General features: G+C 35.5%; 3 protein-coding genes and 1 non-coding gene across 7 annotated transcripts; 3 read left to right on the top strand and 1 right to left on the bottom strand.

Annotated features, from left to right (window-relative positions):
* The first annotated feature begins 517 nt into the window (after window positions 1–517).
* On the top strand, window positions 518–1238 carry LOC18611455 (protein SKIP34). Its single transcript, XM_007047712.3, has one exon. It carries the CDS (start codon window positions 666–668, stop codon window positions 945–947), a length of 282 nt encoding a protein of 93 aa, XP_007047774.1. The 5' UTR covers window positions 518–665; the 3' UTR covers window positions 948–1238.
* A 3503-nt stretch (window positions 1239–4741) lies between these two features.
* On the top strand, window positions 4742–10941 carry LOC18611454 (Xanthine/uracil permease family protein). 2 transcript variants are annotated; one of them, XM_088806542.1, is made up of 10 exons: window positions 4742–5668; window positions 6383–6480; window positions 6607–6777; window positions 7057–7157; window positions 7504–7639; window positions 7777–7827; window positions 8837–9124; window positions 9394–9628; window positions 10219–10256; window positions 10446–10941. In XM_088806542.1, exons 1-10 carry the CDS (start codon window positions 5014–5016, stop codon window positions 10662–10664), a joined length of 1992 nt encoding a protein of 663 aa, XP_088662668.1. In that variant the 5' UTR covers window positions 4742–5013; the 3' UTR covers window positions 10665–10941. The 2 variants fall into 2 exon arrangements, with proteins under 2 accessions (XP_088662668.1, XP_007047771.3); XM_007047709.3 differs by having other exon boundaries at window positions 4745–5668; window positions 9976–10256.
* A 102-nt stretch (window positions 10942–11043) lies between these two features.
* Window positions 11044–15012, bottom strand: LOC18611453 (U-box domain-containing protein kinase family protein). Of its 3 annotated transcripts, none has more exons than XM_018127696.2 (8): window positions 14531–15012; window positions 14330–14442; window positions 14063–14190; window positions 13566–13977; window positions 13020–13160; window positions 12394–12933; window positions 11570–12286; window positions 11044–11474 (listed from the first exon to the last, which is right to left on the bottom strand). In XM_018127696.2, exons 1-8 carry the CDS (start codon window positions 14691–14693, stop codon window positions 11277–11279), a joined length of 2412 nt encoding a protein of 803 aa, XP_017983185.2. In that variant the 5' UTR covers window positions 14694–15012; the 3' UTR covers window positions 11044–11276. The 3 variants fall into 3 exon arrangements, with proteins under 3 accessions (XP_017983185.2, XP_017983186.2, XP_088662662.1); XM_018127697.2 differs by having other exon boundaries at window positions 14352–14442; window positions 14531–14544; XM_088806536.1 differs by lacking the exon at window positions 14531–15012 and having other exon boundaries at window positions 14364–14392.
* Window positions 15013–17618: 2606 nt separating this feature from the next.
* On the top strand, window positions 17619–17691 carry TRNAA-CGC (transfer RNA alanine (anticodon CGC)). Its single transcript has one exon. It is a non-coding gene; the product is annotated as a tRNA-Ala (tRNA).
* Window positions 17692–17970: the final 279 nt, after the last annotated feature.

Here is a 17970-nt window from a genome sequence, read left to right as displayed (position 1 = left end):
AACTAAAATAATAACTTAACGAATGAAAACAAATTATCAATGATTTTAAGAAATGTAATATCAATTTTTTAATTCTTTTTAAGTAACAAACAATAAATTATTCAAGGATTTTACTTTTATTTTGTTTGTCGTAATTGTTTTACATTATTTACACTTGTCAAACATGCAAAAAGTATAGACTAGGAGTATATTGATAATATACACAATTTTTTCATAATAAAAAAAAAATTAACAAGAAAAAAAAAGTAGTAAAATATTTTAAATAGCATCAAATAGTAATAATAACAAAGATGTAAAAAAGAATAATTAAAGTTGCTACAATTGTTTGTGTATTTTTGGGACAATATCATTTTTTTTAAGCCCTTATGATGCCTGTTTACAGTGGGCCCATATCATATCTTGGGTTGGGTTGGAAGAACTGAATAGTGGAATGATCTTGGGTTGGTCAACCCTTCCCATCAAATCATCTCTGGGAAATTAGTAATCACATCCAACGGCCCAGATCAACCAGCAGACAGCAACCGTTAATCCCAAACCAAACGTCCTCTCTGGCCGATAGGCGACTGCTCTGCAACAAAATCAATCTCTTTGTCCATTCTTCGATCCTTCGAAACGTTTTCGATTCTACGGAAAAAACCGAAACTGTTTATTTTCTCTGTCAAAAAATGTGTTACGGTCATCAGCGATCTCTCTCACCGAACCACCATTTAGACCCCCCGTCTCGAAATGACAACGCGTTGGTGGTGGATAATCTCCGAGTCCGGCTCGCCGAGACGGAAGCTCGACTCGAACGAGCCAGGGCTCGAGAGGCCGAACTCACCCGACGACTCGAAGAAATGAAGCGATTCGTTTCCGTCATGGAGATCCTCGAGTGTTACCTCAAACAACGGTTTCGCGAGCAACAAGAATACGTTGCACGCATCTTCTCTTCGCTTCCTGCTAAATGAAAAAACGTTTTACCCTCGGTGATTTTAACAAAAAGTATCTCTTGTCAATATTTCCTTTTGGAAATTTTTTGTGTGTTTTTTATGTTTGATAGATAGAAAGAATTACTTTTTAAATGATTCGAAAATGTAAAAAATTTCTGTTTCTTCTTGTTAGGGTTTGTGGAGTTTAAAATTAGTTGGAAGTCATGGAAATCGAGTGAATCACTAATTTTTGCGTTAAATTGTTTCATTAGATGTTTCGTTGTTTTTGTTTAAATGGAGGGTTTACTATAAAATTAGTAAATTTGGAAACTCTTTGGAGTTGCTTACGTGAGTGAGTTTTGTATATTGGTTTATGTTTTTTTTTTTAATCTTATTTTATCGGCTAGTTGAAAACTTGAAATTGATTAGAGAAGCCTTATGTTGAGGTGGAAGTTTTAGGCATTAGAGGCTAAATCATATTATCTGATTTTAGTAATGGCTTTAATTGCTGTGATCATCTGTCCTGCTTACATTGTATTTGATTATGGATTTAAGTTTGAACGCTTATGCTATTAGCAAAAGGAGAAGGAAAAAGAGAAAAAGAGAGAGTGGCAAGGGGGCAGGGTTTTTGTTGGCCTGTTTCAACTTATTAGTGGATGGAATCATGCCCATAGATTATTTCTAAGGGTTGTTTTTAAAGATTTAAGTTAGGATGCTGAAACATGAACAGCTGAGTATTAGTTGACCGAATGTGAATGAACCAATTCCCCTGAGATGGTATGCTTTTCAGAGGCACAAAGAAAGAATAGATAGAGAGGATGGGAAGGTTGCTTGTTGGATGTAAATGCTAGGATTATGTTTTATATAGATGTAATATGAACAAGTATCTCCCGAAACAATTTGAAAGAAGTTATCTGCATCAATCCTATAACCTGTGGACCTAATTCTCTCATATATGATATATGATGGATAGATGTTTCTAGCTTACTAACTTCCTTTCTTGATGGTAACTTTTGTTATTTGCTATATGTCAAGGAAGAAGCCTTTTGATTGAATATGGGAGTGTTGTGAAAAGTGAACATAGAAGATAGATTTTGAGAACTTAGATTTGTAGGACTTGCTAGTTTGTAGGGCATTCTTCAAGTCTTTGAGTCTTCCACCTCAGATGGTATTAAACTTTTAGAAATGGCTAGCTTATTGTGGTGCTAGAATGCCAGTTCAAATCATATCCTAAGAAGAGAATAGAAATCCAGGTATTCTATGAGAGGCAATGATCCTAAGCAAGGATGAGCAAATTATATATGTTTACCTGTGAGGACTTGTGTTGGACTTGTGTTGGACTTGGAACTTGGAAGTACTCCCTCTAGTGTGTGTTGATTGCAATGAAAATGATTGGACTGTATAATGTCACAATGGAAAAGGAAAGTGGTCCAAGCATGCTTATTTGCGATGTCAATCTTTGAGCATTTACCGGTTAAGTGTCATGATTCAACGTCTATGAGTGAGAGCTACCATAGTCGTAAGCAATACGCCACTGTTGATGTTTCATTGGTTGAATCTTTCCATTGCTTTAAGGATTCTCTCTGTAGTTTTCAGCCAATGTGAATGTTGTCAAGGTCTAATGATTTCTGATATAATAGTGGAGCTAGCAAAATTTGATCACTAACCAATAATTCACCCAATATTTTCTGGTTTCAGTTTCAGATTGACATTTTGTTAACCTGCAATTGACATACTGGTATCTCTCATTTCACTCTGCATCAATATGTGTTTTGTATTATCACAGAAATGACTGGAGAGCCGTGGCCCCAGGTAATTTGCAATGCCTTGGTGGTTTTCTACTCTGAATAGAGAACTGAACCAAGATTGCTAGCGGTTGCCTTATAAAGTAGTGATAACATGGCAGCCAAGATATCTGAGAAATGTTAAGTTGAAAACCAAGATGTCAATGGGAAACTTTTACGCAGAGATATGTTTTGGGGATGAGTCTGACTTTGTTGGGAGGAAAGAAGGAATGAGGTGGATGCACGTGTTTGCTTTGTTCGGTTTTATCATCTTTGGTTAAAAAGCTTTCCCATTGGCTATTTTAAAAAGGTTTCTTTTTCCTAAGTAGTGTACGATACATTGTACAATGTTACTGCTGCTACTTATTTCAAAGCCTTTGATCTCAAGCACATCATCTATTCTTTCAGCCATCATGTTGAAGGCAAACAAAGTCAGTAGTGGTGTCGTAATCATGAAGCCAAAGAAATAATCTTCTTTTCTTTTCAACGTTATCTATGTCTACATTGATCAATCCATTGAAATAGAAGCTCAATCTTTTGGTTTATCTCTACATTTTCAATCTGCTCCTGTTCATGAAAGGTTTCAAAGGAAGGAAAATTTAACATTTTGATGTATGCAACGAATAAAACTTCCCATTTCTTTTTAATGTCATTTAATAAAAAAAAAAATCAGTGTAAAATTATTTGACACTGATTTTTCTGCATTACCTCTGTTCTTTTAGTTGGGGTTTGTGTAGTTTGCATGGTGCTATTGCTAGTAGTCAGAATCAAAAACAATGGCTTACCTCACATGAGTTTCAACATGCTAACCTCCAGTCCAGTCCATTGTGTGATTTTCAATCCTATTAATGGTGACCCACCTCCTTAATATTATTGAAAGCCGCCTGCCCTTGATCTTCCACCTATTCCCAAACTTTAAAGCATGCAATAAAACATCCTATTCTCACCATTAATCTTATCTCTTCCTCTGAAAAAAGTCTCAAGCTAAATAATTGTGTTCCAAGCCCCACCTTGGAAAATCATGTTATAATATTAGTTAATTAAAAGTTAAACACCTCATTTAGCTAAAATGTCCATCCAAGTATGACAAAATGATCCTGACTTGGAGAAGAGTCATTTATCTAATTAAATATAATTTGGGACCCATAGTCTTGTTTTTCCACCCTATTATCATCATACCCCATTTGCTAATCAAAAAGCTCACTTTTTACAAAACCTGAAATCTAAGAAAGTCTCCACTTCACATCCAGAATGTCAACAAAATAATTTTATATTTTTAAAAATATTTATTTAATAGAAATATAATTCATATAAAAAAATTCTTAAACTATTAAAAAAATTTAAATAAATTCTTATTTTTAATCAATATCTAATAGTTTTATTTCAAGTTAAATAAGTTTATGTGATTAACGGTTAAATAATTATCATTAATCAATTGTCATTTTATATCCATCTGTCTGATATGATGTTGATATAGACGGTGAAAAATGTTTTAAGATATATCACAAAATATATTATCATATATTATAATATATTAATATATTATATAATATAAAATAATAAATAATATTTTAATTAATAACAATTAATTAATTTTTATTTATAAAAATTTATTTGGTTTAAAATAAAATATAAAAACTTGATCTAAAAAATAAAAAATTATTTAAAAAATTTATAATTTTTTTTAGATATTACTTATATTTTTTTATGAGTATTCGGATATTAGAATTATCTGCATTTTAATACTTTTGTTGGATTTTATACTCAAAAGGATCGATAATCCATCTCTCGTAGAGTGAGAAATTTATTCATTATACTCTTTGGACTGAGGTTAGGGAAATCTACTTGTCCCGAATTTTTCTATCAAAAAAAGAAAGAAAAAAAAAAAACGACAAGAGACGACCGTATCCAAGTGGCTGTTGGTTTTGCCGTTATAGTGGCAACTTCGTAATTTTCTGAACAAATACTGAAAATAACAACTGATGGCAACAGGCGAGCGGTAATGACTAATGAAACGAAGATGAAAGAAGAAGAAAAAGAAAAATAAAAGAGAGAGAAAGATGCCTCTCAAAGCTCACTCTCACACTGACATTTCCCACCTTCCATTACTTACACAACAAAACAAAAAAGGCCAAATAATTTCTTCTCAAATTCTCACCTTTCCCTTCACCAATCTACCTTTACTTAGCTTCTACATTTCCCCCCCTTTTTTTCTTCTTTTTGGTTGTTGAATTACTCTTAGTAGTTCTTTGAGGTGTTTTTATATTAGTCTTTCTTTCTTTCCTGGAATCGATTTAGTACCCACTTGAGAAAAAGCTGAAATGGAAACTAGGTCAAGCAATTCACTGGAAAAAGCAGAGCCTTCAAGAGGGAGAGGTAACAAGCTTGGTTCAATGTTACCAAAGATCGAACCCTTTGTGCCTAAAAGAGATCATAACCCAAGAGAACTAAGATCTTGGGCTAAAAGAACAGGTTTTGTCTCTCACTTATCTGGAGAAACCGGCACTGCTAGTTCCACTGGGTTTCATGCGGAAAGAGGTGGCCGTGATCAAAGAGCAGGTGGCTCATCTCCAAAAATCGAGATTGACCCGGTTTTGGGCCGGACTAAACCCAATAGAGGGATTGAAATTGAAGCGGACTCGGGGTCTCGATCCGGTTCTGGTTCCGGGCAGGGAAGGAGGGCAGTTCCAGATGAGAATGGGAATGGTTTGGGCGACAAAGTTGACGAAAGGGAAGCTGGGTTGAATGGAAATGCGAAGGGCATTGGGAATGGGAATTTGCATGTGGTGGAAAATGGGAATGGGAATGGAGTGCCAGGTGTTACACCAGTTATCAGTGAACAGAAGCATGGGGAGGGAAAGGGTGAAAGGGATGTGGAAGTTGGGATGTATCCAGGAGGTGAACAGCAGGGTCATGGAGGGTGGAGTGGTCATCATCCGGGGATGAAGGTTGGGTTGAGAGATAATCCTGGCTTTGGTTAGTTTGTTTCCGCCTTATATATACATAATATTCTTTATTTTTTTTCTTCATTGTTGATGATTACTGTTTTCTTAGTACTGGTTGCATCGAGGATCGTCAGTTTAGGGTTGAAGGAGGCAGTTATTTACATTACATTATTGAGCTATGAAGATGTTACTATGTAATTATATTATTGAGTTTTTCCAATAGCCAGAAGCTGGAGTTGATGTATTGATCAATAGCGTAGAAAAGGGTAGTGAAAGTTTGAAACGGCAGTTACAAGCAGGCCTGCACAAATGAGAAGTTCATAGAAACAAAGTTGGATGATTTTTGTGCTTTCTGTAGGAAACTTCTCCTTTCTGAGGATAGTCAGGTTCTATTTTTTTAGGCTTTAGGTACTGACTTGGATAACCCTTATTATTTCTGAAAGTACTGTTGGAGTTACAATATGCATTTTGAGCTTTGAATTTTGACAAATATTTATATGAAGTTTCCTTCCAACATGGTTCATATTTATATCACGGAGATATTTGATGCTTTAAACAATTGGAAGGAGATAATATCATGGATTTTCCTGAGCCTACAAAATGCAAAACCAAAATCATGAATCACTTCCACAATTACAGGGTTCTTGACTCTTTTAGTTGCAACTGAATCCTTTCATATGTCTTGGATAAGTAGAAAGAAATTAGTACCTACTCCTGATTCTCATCTGACTAACTTTAACTGCAGGAGCACTTATATATTACGGCCTGCAGCACTTTTTATCATTGGCAGGTTCACTTATATTCATCCCATTGGTAATGGTACCAGCTATGGGTGGAACAGATGTAAGCTTCTTTTTCCATAGAAGTATTGATTGCTTGACATCTAGCACAACTTTTTTTTTTTTTGAAAAGCAACATCTAACACAATTTGAATATGAATGAATTGATATTTCTGCATATGCGCTGCAGAAAGATACTGCCACTGTGATTTCTACAATGCTGCTAGTTTCTGGCATTACTACAATACTGCACTCCTACTTTGGTACCCGGCTTCCATTAGTTCAAGGAAGCTCATTCATATATCTGGCACCAGCACTAGTTATCATCAATGCTCGGGATTATCGAAATCTCACAGAACATGTAAGTTAAGTAAAAGAAAATAAGTGTAATACCCTTCTGCTGTCTGTTATATATATATATATATATATATATATTTAACCTCATCATAAATGGCTTTGATGCTCTAAATTCCGGTCAAATATATGAATGTAATGACTCTTTGTTTTCATCCAATTTTTGCCCCTATTTGTCAGGAGAATTAAGGGCATTTTTATTTCATGGCTTGCAAACATTAAACTATGTATTTCTTGCAATACAATCTGACTCCAGTTTCCATAATGCATGTTTGTTTTACTGTAGAAATTCAGGCACATAATGAGAGAGCTCCAAGGAGCTATTATTATTGGTTCAGTATTCCAAAGTATCTTGGGATTCAGTGGTTTGATGTCTCTTTTACTGAGGTAATTCTATCAGATTGCTTGTTCTTAGATATTATTTCTTCAGCAAAAACAGGTATTAGTTATACTACTTCTATGTCCTGCTTATCATACCATTTATCTGGAATTGTTATCATTCATTCTCACTGTACAATGCTGTGGTAAATTAAAAGGAATTTAATGCTTGATAAGCTCTTCTCTTCCGATGTTCTCTACAATCTTATATGGCCAGGGAGAGATCTTGGTTCTTAAAAATGAATGATAATTACAATTACCATGCCAAAAGTCTGCACACCATTTAGTAAAATGATATAAATTGGAATCATCTATGGACTTAACTGTTTCTTTTTTATGTATTCTCATTTTGCAGATTGATTAACCCAGTTGTGGTTGCACCAACTGTTGCTGCTGTGGGTTTAGCATTCTTTAGTTATGGTTTTCCACGAGCTGGTAGCTGTGTGGAAGTCAGTGTTCCCTTGATATTGTTAGTTCTTATATGTACCCTGGTGAGTGATTTCCTGAGCAAAACAAGTTGAATATTGAGTAGTTAAGAGTATAACAATATATTTGATAATATCTTTAGTATTCTTTTTAAGGATGTATGTGTTCAAACACTTGCTCACTTTTGTGTGCTTTTTTCCAGTATCTTCGAGGAATATCCATTTTTGGGCATCGGTTCTTCCGAATATATGCAGTATGTACTCTCACCTTTCAACTTGTTTATTCTTTCTAAACTTTATTTCAAAAGAATTTTTTCTCAATGTCTAGTGTTACCCACAAACTACCCCTCCTTCAGTTCTTCCTTTGGGGGTAATGAGTTAATATTTAACCATTTATTATGCACCTTAACAATTTTACTTCCTTAAAGATGAATTCCTTAACTTTGGGCGACACCAAGATTAATTGTTGCTTCTGTTATCACTGCTTGTGTTTTTATATCCTTAAATATCAATTTGTGTATTACCTCTTGTTTTTTTTTTTTTTTTGAAAGTTGTATTACCTCTTGTTATCAGTGATGGTGTTTTGTTCTAGTTATTCTGTGTGGTCAAAGGAATCGTTTGTTTTTTCTTTCTTCTTTAAATGCCTCACAAGTCTATCTAAATTCATTTCCTTAAAAAACTGATTTTTATTTTACTATCAGGCATTGCACTTTATGAATATATTGCATCTATCTATGGTATATCAGCACCATTCCATCATGACATCAGCTTTAACTATTCTTGAAGTTTTCTTCTCATACCACCTCTTAAATAGTGCACCTGATATTACATTATATCTAACAGAACCATCTTTGGAGGAAACAGGATATGAATAGTATTTGTCCTAGATGCTTGAGTTCAAATGTTCCTCATAAGAATGATTAAGGTCCCATTGTCCTTGGAGAAAAACAATTGAAAGTACCATGTGAATGATCTTTCTTCTTCTTGCACTAGACCTTATTCTATGATTCATTTATTTTTCTTCCATAAGCTATGACCTGAAGCTGAATGTTTCACCGGTGAAAAGCTGATAAGCAATGCTTCCTGAAGAAAGACCCCTCTTACCCCTATCACAGTAGAAGTAGAATTAAAATAATAAGTATTCCAAAATTTTACCTCGTTTCCCTTGAATTCTGACTTTCAGTCTGAGGGTAATCAGGAGGTTCTTTGTTTTTGGTAAGGGTATTGATAATTGATCATTATTTCATTTTTTTATCACCACAGGTTCCCCTCAGTGTTATGATTACATGGATATATGCATTCTTTCTGACAACTGGAGGAGCTTATGATTACAAAGGCTGCAGCCCTGACATTCCCAGTTCAAACATTTTAGTTGATGAATGTAAAAAACATGCATATACCATGAAGCATTGCAGAACTGATGTTTCAAATGCATGGAGAAATGCCGCATGGGTCAGAATTCCCTACCCTTTACAGTGGGGTGTCCCTATCTTCCATTTTAGGACGTCTCTGATCATGATCATTGTGTCACTAGTTGCATCAGTGGATTCGGTTAGTAGTTTATGATACAGATGCACCAAAATATCAGTATCAAATGAACTGCATAATGGAAGTAATTTATTTTGGAAAACTTTACCCTCCACATCTTTCTTGTATAATTCTGTTTATGAAATGCTAATAGCTAGGTGTAGAAAAAGAAATGAGATCAAGAAAATTGCACAGCCAATCTGATTTGATGTCAAACTTGTTTGGATGCCACTGAAAAAGAAAATTATGGTAATAGCCCTGACACCGCTGCTCATGATACAATGTCTAAGCAGGTTGGAACGTATCACTCTGCATCTTTGCTGGTCAGCTCAAAGCCTCCAACTCCAGCAGTAGTCAGCAGAGGCATTGCATTGGAAGGTTTCTGTAGCATGCTGGCTGGACTTTGGGGTTCTGGTACTGGCTCAACAACTTTGACAGAAAATACACATACGATCAACATAACAAAGATGGCAAGCCGAAGAGCTGTGGTGTTTGGAGCACTTTTTTTGATCCTTTTCTCTTTTGTAGGTAAAGTCAGAATTCATCCTTCGTTGGAAAAAGCTTCTTTGTGCATGGCCGATAGATGATAGAATGCTATTCAATGCATATGAATATGGTTTTGGTGAAATAAATCTGTACTACTAGCTGTATATCTAATCTAAATGATGCATTCCAGAAAAAAAGAAGCATTGGCTAGATTAAATCAATTAGATTTCCTCCAAACCAATATTACAGGTTGATACCTCTTTGAAGTCTTGGATGCAGTATCCATTGGTTAGATATGCATTCAATATGTTTTGCTAGATAATTTATCTTATTTGTTGTTCATACAATGAAGTAGATATTATGTTGATTTCTTGACTTATGGTTGACAGCAAAAGTGGGAGCAATTCTTGCTTCAATACCTTTGTCTCTGGCTGCTTCCATCTTGTGCTTTATGTGGGCCCTTGTTGTGGCTTTAGGCCTCTCAACGTTGCAATATACTCAAACCACAAGTTTTAGGAATATAACCATAGTTGGGGTGTCCTTGTTTCTTGGTTTATCCATTCCTGCCTATTTCCAACAGTACCAACCTGAGTCGAGCTTGATACTGCCGAGTTATTTTGTTCCATATGCAGCTGCATCAGATGGACCAGTCCTCACTGGTAATAAACAAGTAAGTTCAAGATGTACATATGTTTTTGAATCACGTGGGATGCCACCGCTCTAGTGTCTAAGCTACTGCAATGTAGATGCATACACACTTATCCTGTAATATATGATTTTGTGATCTATTTCGTTCTTTTTCCTTTTCCTTATTGTATGAAAGAGTTGACTAACATTATGTTTTATTAATGCGTGTCAGCTTGATTTTACAATAAATGCACTCATGTCCATGAGCATGGTGGTTACGCTCTTGGTAGCATTTGTTCTTGACAACACTGTGCCAGGCAGCCAGCAAGAACGAGGGGTGTATATCTGGTCTCGTGCTGAAGATGTGTCAATGGATCCATCTTCGCAGGCAGATTACTCCCTGCCTGGAAAATTTGCCTCACCCTGTAGTTCAAGATGTTTACGTGCATAATATTTAGCCGAAGATAGCTTGTGCTTCAGCTTGAAGATTCTTTCAGGACAAGAAAAGTTAAGGCTTGAAGTTTCCTTGTTGAAAGGCCACGTCCTCAATGTTGCGCATAACAGAGCTTGGAGATGGTTTGGGTCAATGATAGAGTTACAATTACACATTAGTAATTCTTTTGCAACACGAAATTCTTAGGATAGAATTAGTAATAGCATCTTTGTAACTGATTGTTCAAGTTGAAAAATACTTTACATTCTTTTAATGAAATATTTTCCTTTATGTATTTTTTATTTGAAGTTGGGAAGGTAGTGTATTTGATGATAAGCCACCTATTCCTTTTCTTTTTCCTTTCATATAGAGCAAGGACATGAAATGGTACCAAAGATAGCGAAAAATCTCAAATGTATGTTTCAAAGAGCTGCAATACAAGAAACATATCAAACAGCTCTCTCTCTCTCTCTCTCTCTCTCTGTCTCTCATGCATATACAACATTTCTTGCAATGACATGTACGCTTTGGCTAGCACTGTTACTTGGTCATAGGCAAAAGCAACAACGAATGAGGAAACCCGAATGTAAATCTTCAAATCTGCAAAGTAAAGACAATAATGTTTTTATATCAACAAGGCAAATTTGATCCCTTATTCTGCCATTCTTGTATGAGGCAACGGAGGGTGTGATTTGGGGTCAGGAATTTGTGCTTAAGACTCAAATTTGTCATGGGAGATGTATCATGCCCCAACTTGAACCATTCGTCTATGGCTTCCAATTCGTATGAAAAACCATCAGCTGCCACATGTGGATTTTTCATCACTTCCTGCACTCACCCACCATAGCTCAAATATATCAAAACATCACTAAACATCATGGTAATGAATAGAAATTTTTCGAGATGTTGACATTGAGACCAACCTGGAATATGGGGCAGAGGAAAACACCTGGTACATCACTTGAATCTTCTATGCCTACATTTTCCTTGCTCACCACTTCAAGTCCTCCTCTAGCCACCAGCTCATCAGCTTTCTTTTTCAGCTCGTCTAACTCTTTCATCACAAATGCAATCTGCAAATCTGTGTTGAGCCCACGGCTAACAGATAAGCATTTCATGGATATCCCTGCAAGCTCCACTGCCAAATCCAAGGGCCATTTCCCTGCCTTCTCATCCAAAACGCGAGCAAGGGCCGCCCCCTGGATCATCATGTCATCTTCAATTAGCCCGGCCCAATTTCTCCCAGTTAACATGTGCATCAATAAAACCCCGAGAGCCCGAATATCTGATCTCAGATCATACTGATCATGGTGCTGAGTCATGCCATAACCACTAATCTTTGCAACAAGATTACGGTCCAGGAGGATGTTGGACGGGGTGAGTTGACCATGAACAATAGGCCTGGGCTCAGCCAAGTGCAGGAAGGCCAAGCCAGAGCAAACCTCGTGGGCTATACGGATCCGGTCATGCCACCCAAGGACCCTGTTTCTGTTCGTTTTCCTACAGTTTCTTTGGGAGGCAAATAAAATGTCTCTCAAGCTACCATTATGCATGTATTCATAGATTATGCATTGTAGCTCGGAGCAGAAACCCATCATGGCGACCAAATGCGGATGTCGGATGTCGTTAAGAAGCCTCACCTACAAACAAGACACAATTCATATTTCATTGAACTAAACGCAGTGTCAAAACCAAACTTAAATTGGACTAAGTGGCTAATATTAATAAAGCCAGAAGTAAGTCTTACCTCAGCTTGAAAATCTTGTTGAGACAATCTATTAGCAGAAACGAGCGTCTTGATTGCAACTGTTGAATGATTGATTCGTCCTCGATATACATTCAACCAATCCCCTCCTGATTTCAACCTCAAACGCTCCGAAAAACCATCAGTCGCCAACCTGATGTCCTCAGCTGTGTACTCTCTGTAGCTGCAGCTTAATTCAGTCAACCTTGCAACCATCCCGAGTGCATCTTTTTCTCTACAGAACTCAATTCTACGTTGAAGAACATCTCTTTGTCGCCTCAACTCCTCAATTTCCCTTACCATCTCTGCTCTTGTAACTACAGCCTTTTCTAGCTGAGCCTCGGCATGTGCCCTTGCCATACTTGATATCTGGAGTTTGCTTGATAGCTCAGCTTGGAGTTCCATGAGTGAATTTAGCCTGTTTTTGCTCTCTTCCACATCTCTGATAACTTCATGAAGTTGTTCTTTTTCAATGTCCAAAATTCTTCTTATTTCCAACCGCTTGGTGACCTCTTCTTTTATCTGAGTTTCAAGTTCCTCAGCCTAAAACAACATGAATGAATTAATTCAAGGCACCCAACAAAAAGGAAAAGGAAATTAATTAAACAAGGTTCAAGAGCTTAAAATACCCGGGTATTGCATAAGATTATAGCCCATTCAGCTTTTGCATGTCTTTCAGCATTAGCCTTAGCTTCTTTCCTCTTCAACTGAATAGTCTCATGAGCTTCATCTATTTTACTTTGCAGAGTTTCCATTTTTTCTTCAGCATTCTAATCATTGGGACAAAGCTTTGCATAATTAGATATTAACATAATTGTTAGAAAACTACTGTCTTGGATGCAATGAGAATGGCATGGAATGATGGAAAACTCAATAATTTTTTTACCCGGCAAAAACTCAATAATTGTAGAAGGTAATATCAGGACATTCAAATCCAGACAAGATGGAGGACTAGTCTTGAAAGTGGTTTTGGTACTCCACATCCCTAAGAGACCAAAAATGATGAATCATCACATCCTATCACTATCATATGCCACTAGAGTCAAAAGATATGAGCATATTGTTGGCAAAACAGGATCAGTTAGGCATAAACAAAACTTTTCCCAACTGCTGCAACATTATTATGACCACATATATTTTTGGAAGAAATATCAGTGAGGTGACAATGATCTCACCATGTTGGAATTTGTGTTTTCTTGTGAGTCTGGCTCCACTGGATTAGTTTGCAACAGATGATCATTCTCCTCATCCAAATTTAAAGACAATAAATGCTGGAAATAGTTGTCAAGCTCTTTCACATTATCTTCCCACTGGTTCTTTGGTGAATCCTGATTTGATGGCGGAGGACAGGAACATTTTTGCCGTCTGCTAGAGGAATTTTCACTGAAGATTTTTCCTAACAAATTTCTAAGACTTGGCTTTTCTCCTATTTTTGCAACCATGATTCCTTGATCATCCTCCATGAACCCTTCATCGATATTTCCCTTGAGGACCACCAATTTCCCCCCACAGATAATGTAAAGCTCGCAAAAATGGGGTTTGTACTGATGAACATAGAATGACCCACTTATTGCACTCTTTGATCTCCTATGGAGGAAGAAATTAGAGTGAATCATCAAAAAGCAAAAAAAAAGATCCATTCCCTGAATCAAATTTTAGAAATTTCCCATACCATGATGAGGATTTCATGAATGTCATTCCCATGACAAGCTTCCCAATTCTGAGTCCTGACATCAAATCTACTATGAGCTTGTGGATAGGTTCATCATATTTCTCAACTTTCAATATCTCAGTTTTTACCTATGGAAAAAACGTAGGAAAAACCATTAGCGCAGAACTAATCCTATACCAAAATGAAATTTAATTATAGTCAGACTGATGGCAACAGGGTGAAACTAATCTCAGCAACCACCACAGCAAATAAGCAAATAAACAAAACCTTGCCACAGAAAGCTATATACTTGGACAGTAACTTGTCTGTCTTCTCTTGCTCATACTTCCTCAAGACTTCCAGCTTCTCTTCACTCACCGCGCTTACCGGAAGCTTTCCAACTGATGCAGAAGATGAAATGTATATAAACGTGTATGAGTTCTGATCAGATGACGGAAGAGAATTGAAATCCAAAATGTTTGAACTTACATGGTGTGTAAACAAAGTCCTTGGAAATGTTGTAAGCAACATGGAGGAGGACTATGGAGATTGCTTGAGAATTCCACCTTCTTAGTGTCCAAGCCAAGGTCTTAAATCCATCTTGTATATCGTTTCCAACTGCAACATAGACCTTCTCCGTCTGAGTTTCCATTGGTAAGCTCTTACGACTCAGGTCTCAAAGAAACAGGGCTTGGAAAACCAATGATCCTGATTACTTAATCAAGGCAATTAAAATCGGTTGTTAAGGTAAGCATATATCTAAACCTTGATAAACTGGGTTAATGTGAAAAATCCATGGTAAGGAAATTAAAGACGAGGAAAGTTGAATTTCATTTTTGTCAAAGGTTTGTTGGGATCACTTGGAAGTTGTCAAAAAAGAAAAGGAACCGGGCGGGGACTCTTTTGCCTTGGGTGTCTCTCAAGACAAAGACGAAGAGTTTGGACTTTCTTTTGTGGATTTGTAAGCAAAATTACCCATTGGGTCCTCTTGATTGTTTTGTTCTTTGTTTCAATTATATGATTTTTGAACTTTGAAATTTCCCATGGTGTAGTGTTTGATCTAACTTAATTAGATACAACATTAAAGGAAATAGTTAAAGATTATTGTCCATAATAATAATCATAATTGTGAAAAGAGGCAGGATTTATGAAAGAATTGATTCCAGGTTATCCTTTCCTCCTCCTCGGCTAACCGACAGATTAATTTTCAGCCAGGGCGATGATTTTGGTGAACGACCATGTGCAATCTTCAATTAACAGTCAATTGGGTTGACACTTTGGAAGCAGGTTGCTGTCATGAATGACAAGCATTGCTAAATTTTGATTAAGACATTACAATTAACATATTTTGCTTACTTTTTGAACTAATAACATGTAATAAATTTATTATTCTGTTTAAAACATAAACAAATAATGATAATAAGTAATTAAGGATAGATTAAGTGCTCAACTGAAGAATTAGAGACAGCTTAAATTATTATTTTCAACGGTATCTTTCTATTCATCTTATTTAACTAAAAAATGACGTTAACTATCATGCCTTAAAATAGACTAAGAAACAATGAGAGCATATACTATATCTTCAAAACAATAAAAATAAAAACATAATACTTTAAATTTTTTAAATTATTTTAAAAAATATAAATAAACCCTTAATTTTTTTATTATATTCAATCAAATCGATATATGTTTATTTTGAATTAAATAAATTTTTATGACTAATGGTTAATTAATTGTCATTAAGTTAACATGAAGAGTAAGAGAATATCATTAAGTTATTAATATGTAAATATGCTAACCAATTTTTTTAAGATGTCCCAGTGTATCACAAAGAGCCGGATTATTCACTGTATGAGGTCAATAACTATAAGTTAATGGCATTTCTTTGTTCAAGACCCAAAAACGTTTGAGACGTATGTTGGTAAGAGAACTATAAAGGGGTGAGAAATTGATATGCCTCATTTTGCAATCCAACTAATTAACAATTTTCTTCAGAGGCATAATTGATTTGTCGAAGAGGGTTCTGACAGGTTTGATTTTGGTTGAGCTGATTCTAGAGGAGAATATCTGATCAAATATTGTATCTTCCTCTGTTTTCCCTTAGAATTTTTTATTAAAGGATCTCCATCTTGATATATCTCCTGTACATTTTTTTATCAGTAGAACTTTACCTCTTCTTTCTTGACTTTTTTGCTTACTCGTGATCTGATTCGTAGTCTGTTTTTAAATTTCCTTTCACGCATCGTTTACAGTTGCAATTGATGTCCTATGAATAATGTCCAGATACATATGCAAAATGGAAAATAGGTTTTCCTTCCTTGTCAAAGCTTTGAATGAGGATTTCTTCTCCACAGAATGCCATTTGCATGCAAAAATGCAGAGCTTGATCTTTTTTTTTTGTCTTGACCCTTTCTCCTTCCCATTCTGCCTTCAATCTTTGACTTTTGAATATTTTTTAGGCTTGATTGGTCAGGTCTTCTTTGTTTCATTTGAAAAGAATGAAACAACAGGGAACAAGGCAAAGCCTCGATTTTCTTAACTACGCTGCCATATTTCGACCGATGGCAGATGATATCCAAGGAAGCAATTTCCATTAGGACTCTGTTAGAATTTAGGGTCTAAGTTATGACTTATGAATGCATTTAGCTCATTGATGACGATGAAATACTTTATCCTGGGTTTGTTCTGTTCCTACTAGTATTTTAATTTTTGTTTTGTTTGGTTGCTTTTATGTTTCTTTGTAGTAGTTTTCATGCTTTCCTTTAGTTATATCAATCTTTTTATCATAAAAATTTTCATTAAATTATAATAAAAACCATAGACATCTATGTGCACAAACAAGGACAGATTTAAGATTAAACTATTGGAGAGTAAAAATTTTAAAAAAAAAATTAACATATTCATTTATATAAAAAATTTACGTTAAAAAGTATATATATAACATACTTTTTGTAATTTATTGAAATTAAACACGATGTTTTTTCATGTCAAAAAATTTATCAATAATTGAGTCTATATCAAACTTTTTGATAGTCTTTCTTTTAATATAAATAATCATGCAATCAATAAGAAAATCATATTCCATTTTATTCTTAAGCTTGTTTTTTATGATGATCATAATTAAAAATGACTTCTCACTTGTTGCAATTGAAGGGTTTTTTTTTTAACTTTTATCAATTAAATGTAATTTACTTTTGGTAGTTTTTATTACATAGTTTGTCTTATCTTAGGTTATGTCATCATTGTCTTGACCTTTTAGATTTATAGGTCACACTTTTATGAGCCACTTAATTAGTGCTTATTAGGTATTAGTGGATTTGTCTTTAAAATATTGATATATTCTCATAAATGATTAGTATAAGCCTATAACATTTGTTTCATTTTGACAATATTGAAAAAAAAATGAGGGCCACTGATTTTTGAAAAAAAAAATACATATAAAAAATTAAAATTTTCAACGGTGGCGGCAAGCACCCCACGCACAAACAAAAAATCCCTTACACTTTTGGAAGAAGAAACATCTTACATACAATTAAAGAATATTTAACAAGTATAACAAAAAACCTCAGTAACCCGTGGGGGTGTAGCTCATATGGTAGAGCGCTCGCTTCGCATGCGAGAGGCACGGGGTTCGATTCCCCGCACCTCCACTGTCACATACCATTTTGCAATAGTTCCTAAATTTGGGAACTCTCACGCAAGCCCAACGAACTCGTTTGAATGAGTATTTTAGAGCTGGGCCAACCTTTTGGAAAGATGCATTGCAATCAAAGCTAATATTGAGCGACCAATTCAATTTCAGCCTTGTTAGGTTTCTAAGATGAACTGGCCCTGTTCAGGAAATGGCTACATTCTTTTTTTCCCGTCTTCCATAGTTAGAGAGGATTTCTGAAAAGAAAAAGAGGAAAGGGAACAAATAGTTGGAGAGG

Source organism: Theobroma cacao, chromosome 1 (assembly GCF_053813885.1).
Source record: "Theobroma cacao isolate CCN51 chromosome 1, ASM5381388v1, whole genome shotgun sequence".
Taxonomy (NCBI): Eukaryota; Viridiplantae; Streptophyta; class Magnoliopsida; order Malvales; family Malvaceae; genus Theobroma; species Theobroma cacao.
Note: the sequence above shows the minus strand (reverse complement) of the source record. Positions and strands in the feature narration are given on the sequence as shown.

Coding starts and splice junctions, on each gene's coding strand:
- LOC18611455 (XM_007047712.3), top strand. CDS start 666: ATGTGTTACGGTCATCAGCGATCTCTCTCACCGAACCACCATTTAGAC.
- LOC18611454 (XM_007047709.3), top strand. CDS start 5,014: ATGGAAACTAGGTCAAGCAATTCACTGGAAAAAGCAGAGCCTTCAAGA. Junction 5,669..6,382: donor GAGAGATAATCCTGGCTTTG/GTTAGTTTGTTT, acceptor CTTTAACTGCAG/GAGCACTTATATATTACGGC. Junction 9,125..9,393: donor TAGTTGCATCAGTGGATTCG/GTTAGTAGTTTA, acceptor ATGTCTAAGCAG/GTTGGAACGTATCACTCTGC.
- LOC18611453 (XM_018127696.2), bottom strand. CDS start 14,693: ATGGAAACTCAGACGGAGAAGGTCTATGTTGCAGTTGGAAACGATATA. Junction 14,191..14,329: donor ATATAGCTTTCTGTGGCAAG/GTTTTGTTTATT, acceptor TTTTTTCCATAG/GTAAAAACTGAGATATTGAA. Junction 13,161..13,565: donor AAAACACAAATTCCAACATG/GTGAGATCATTG, acceptor CCCAATGATTAG/AATGCTGAAGAAAAAATGGA.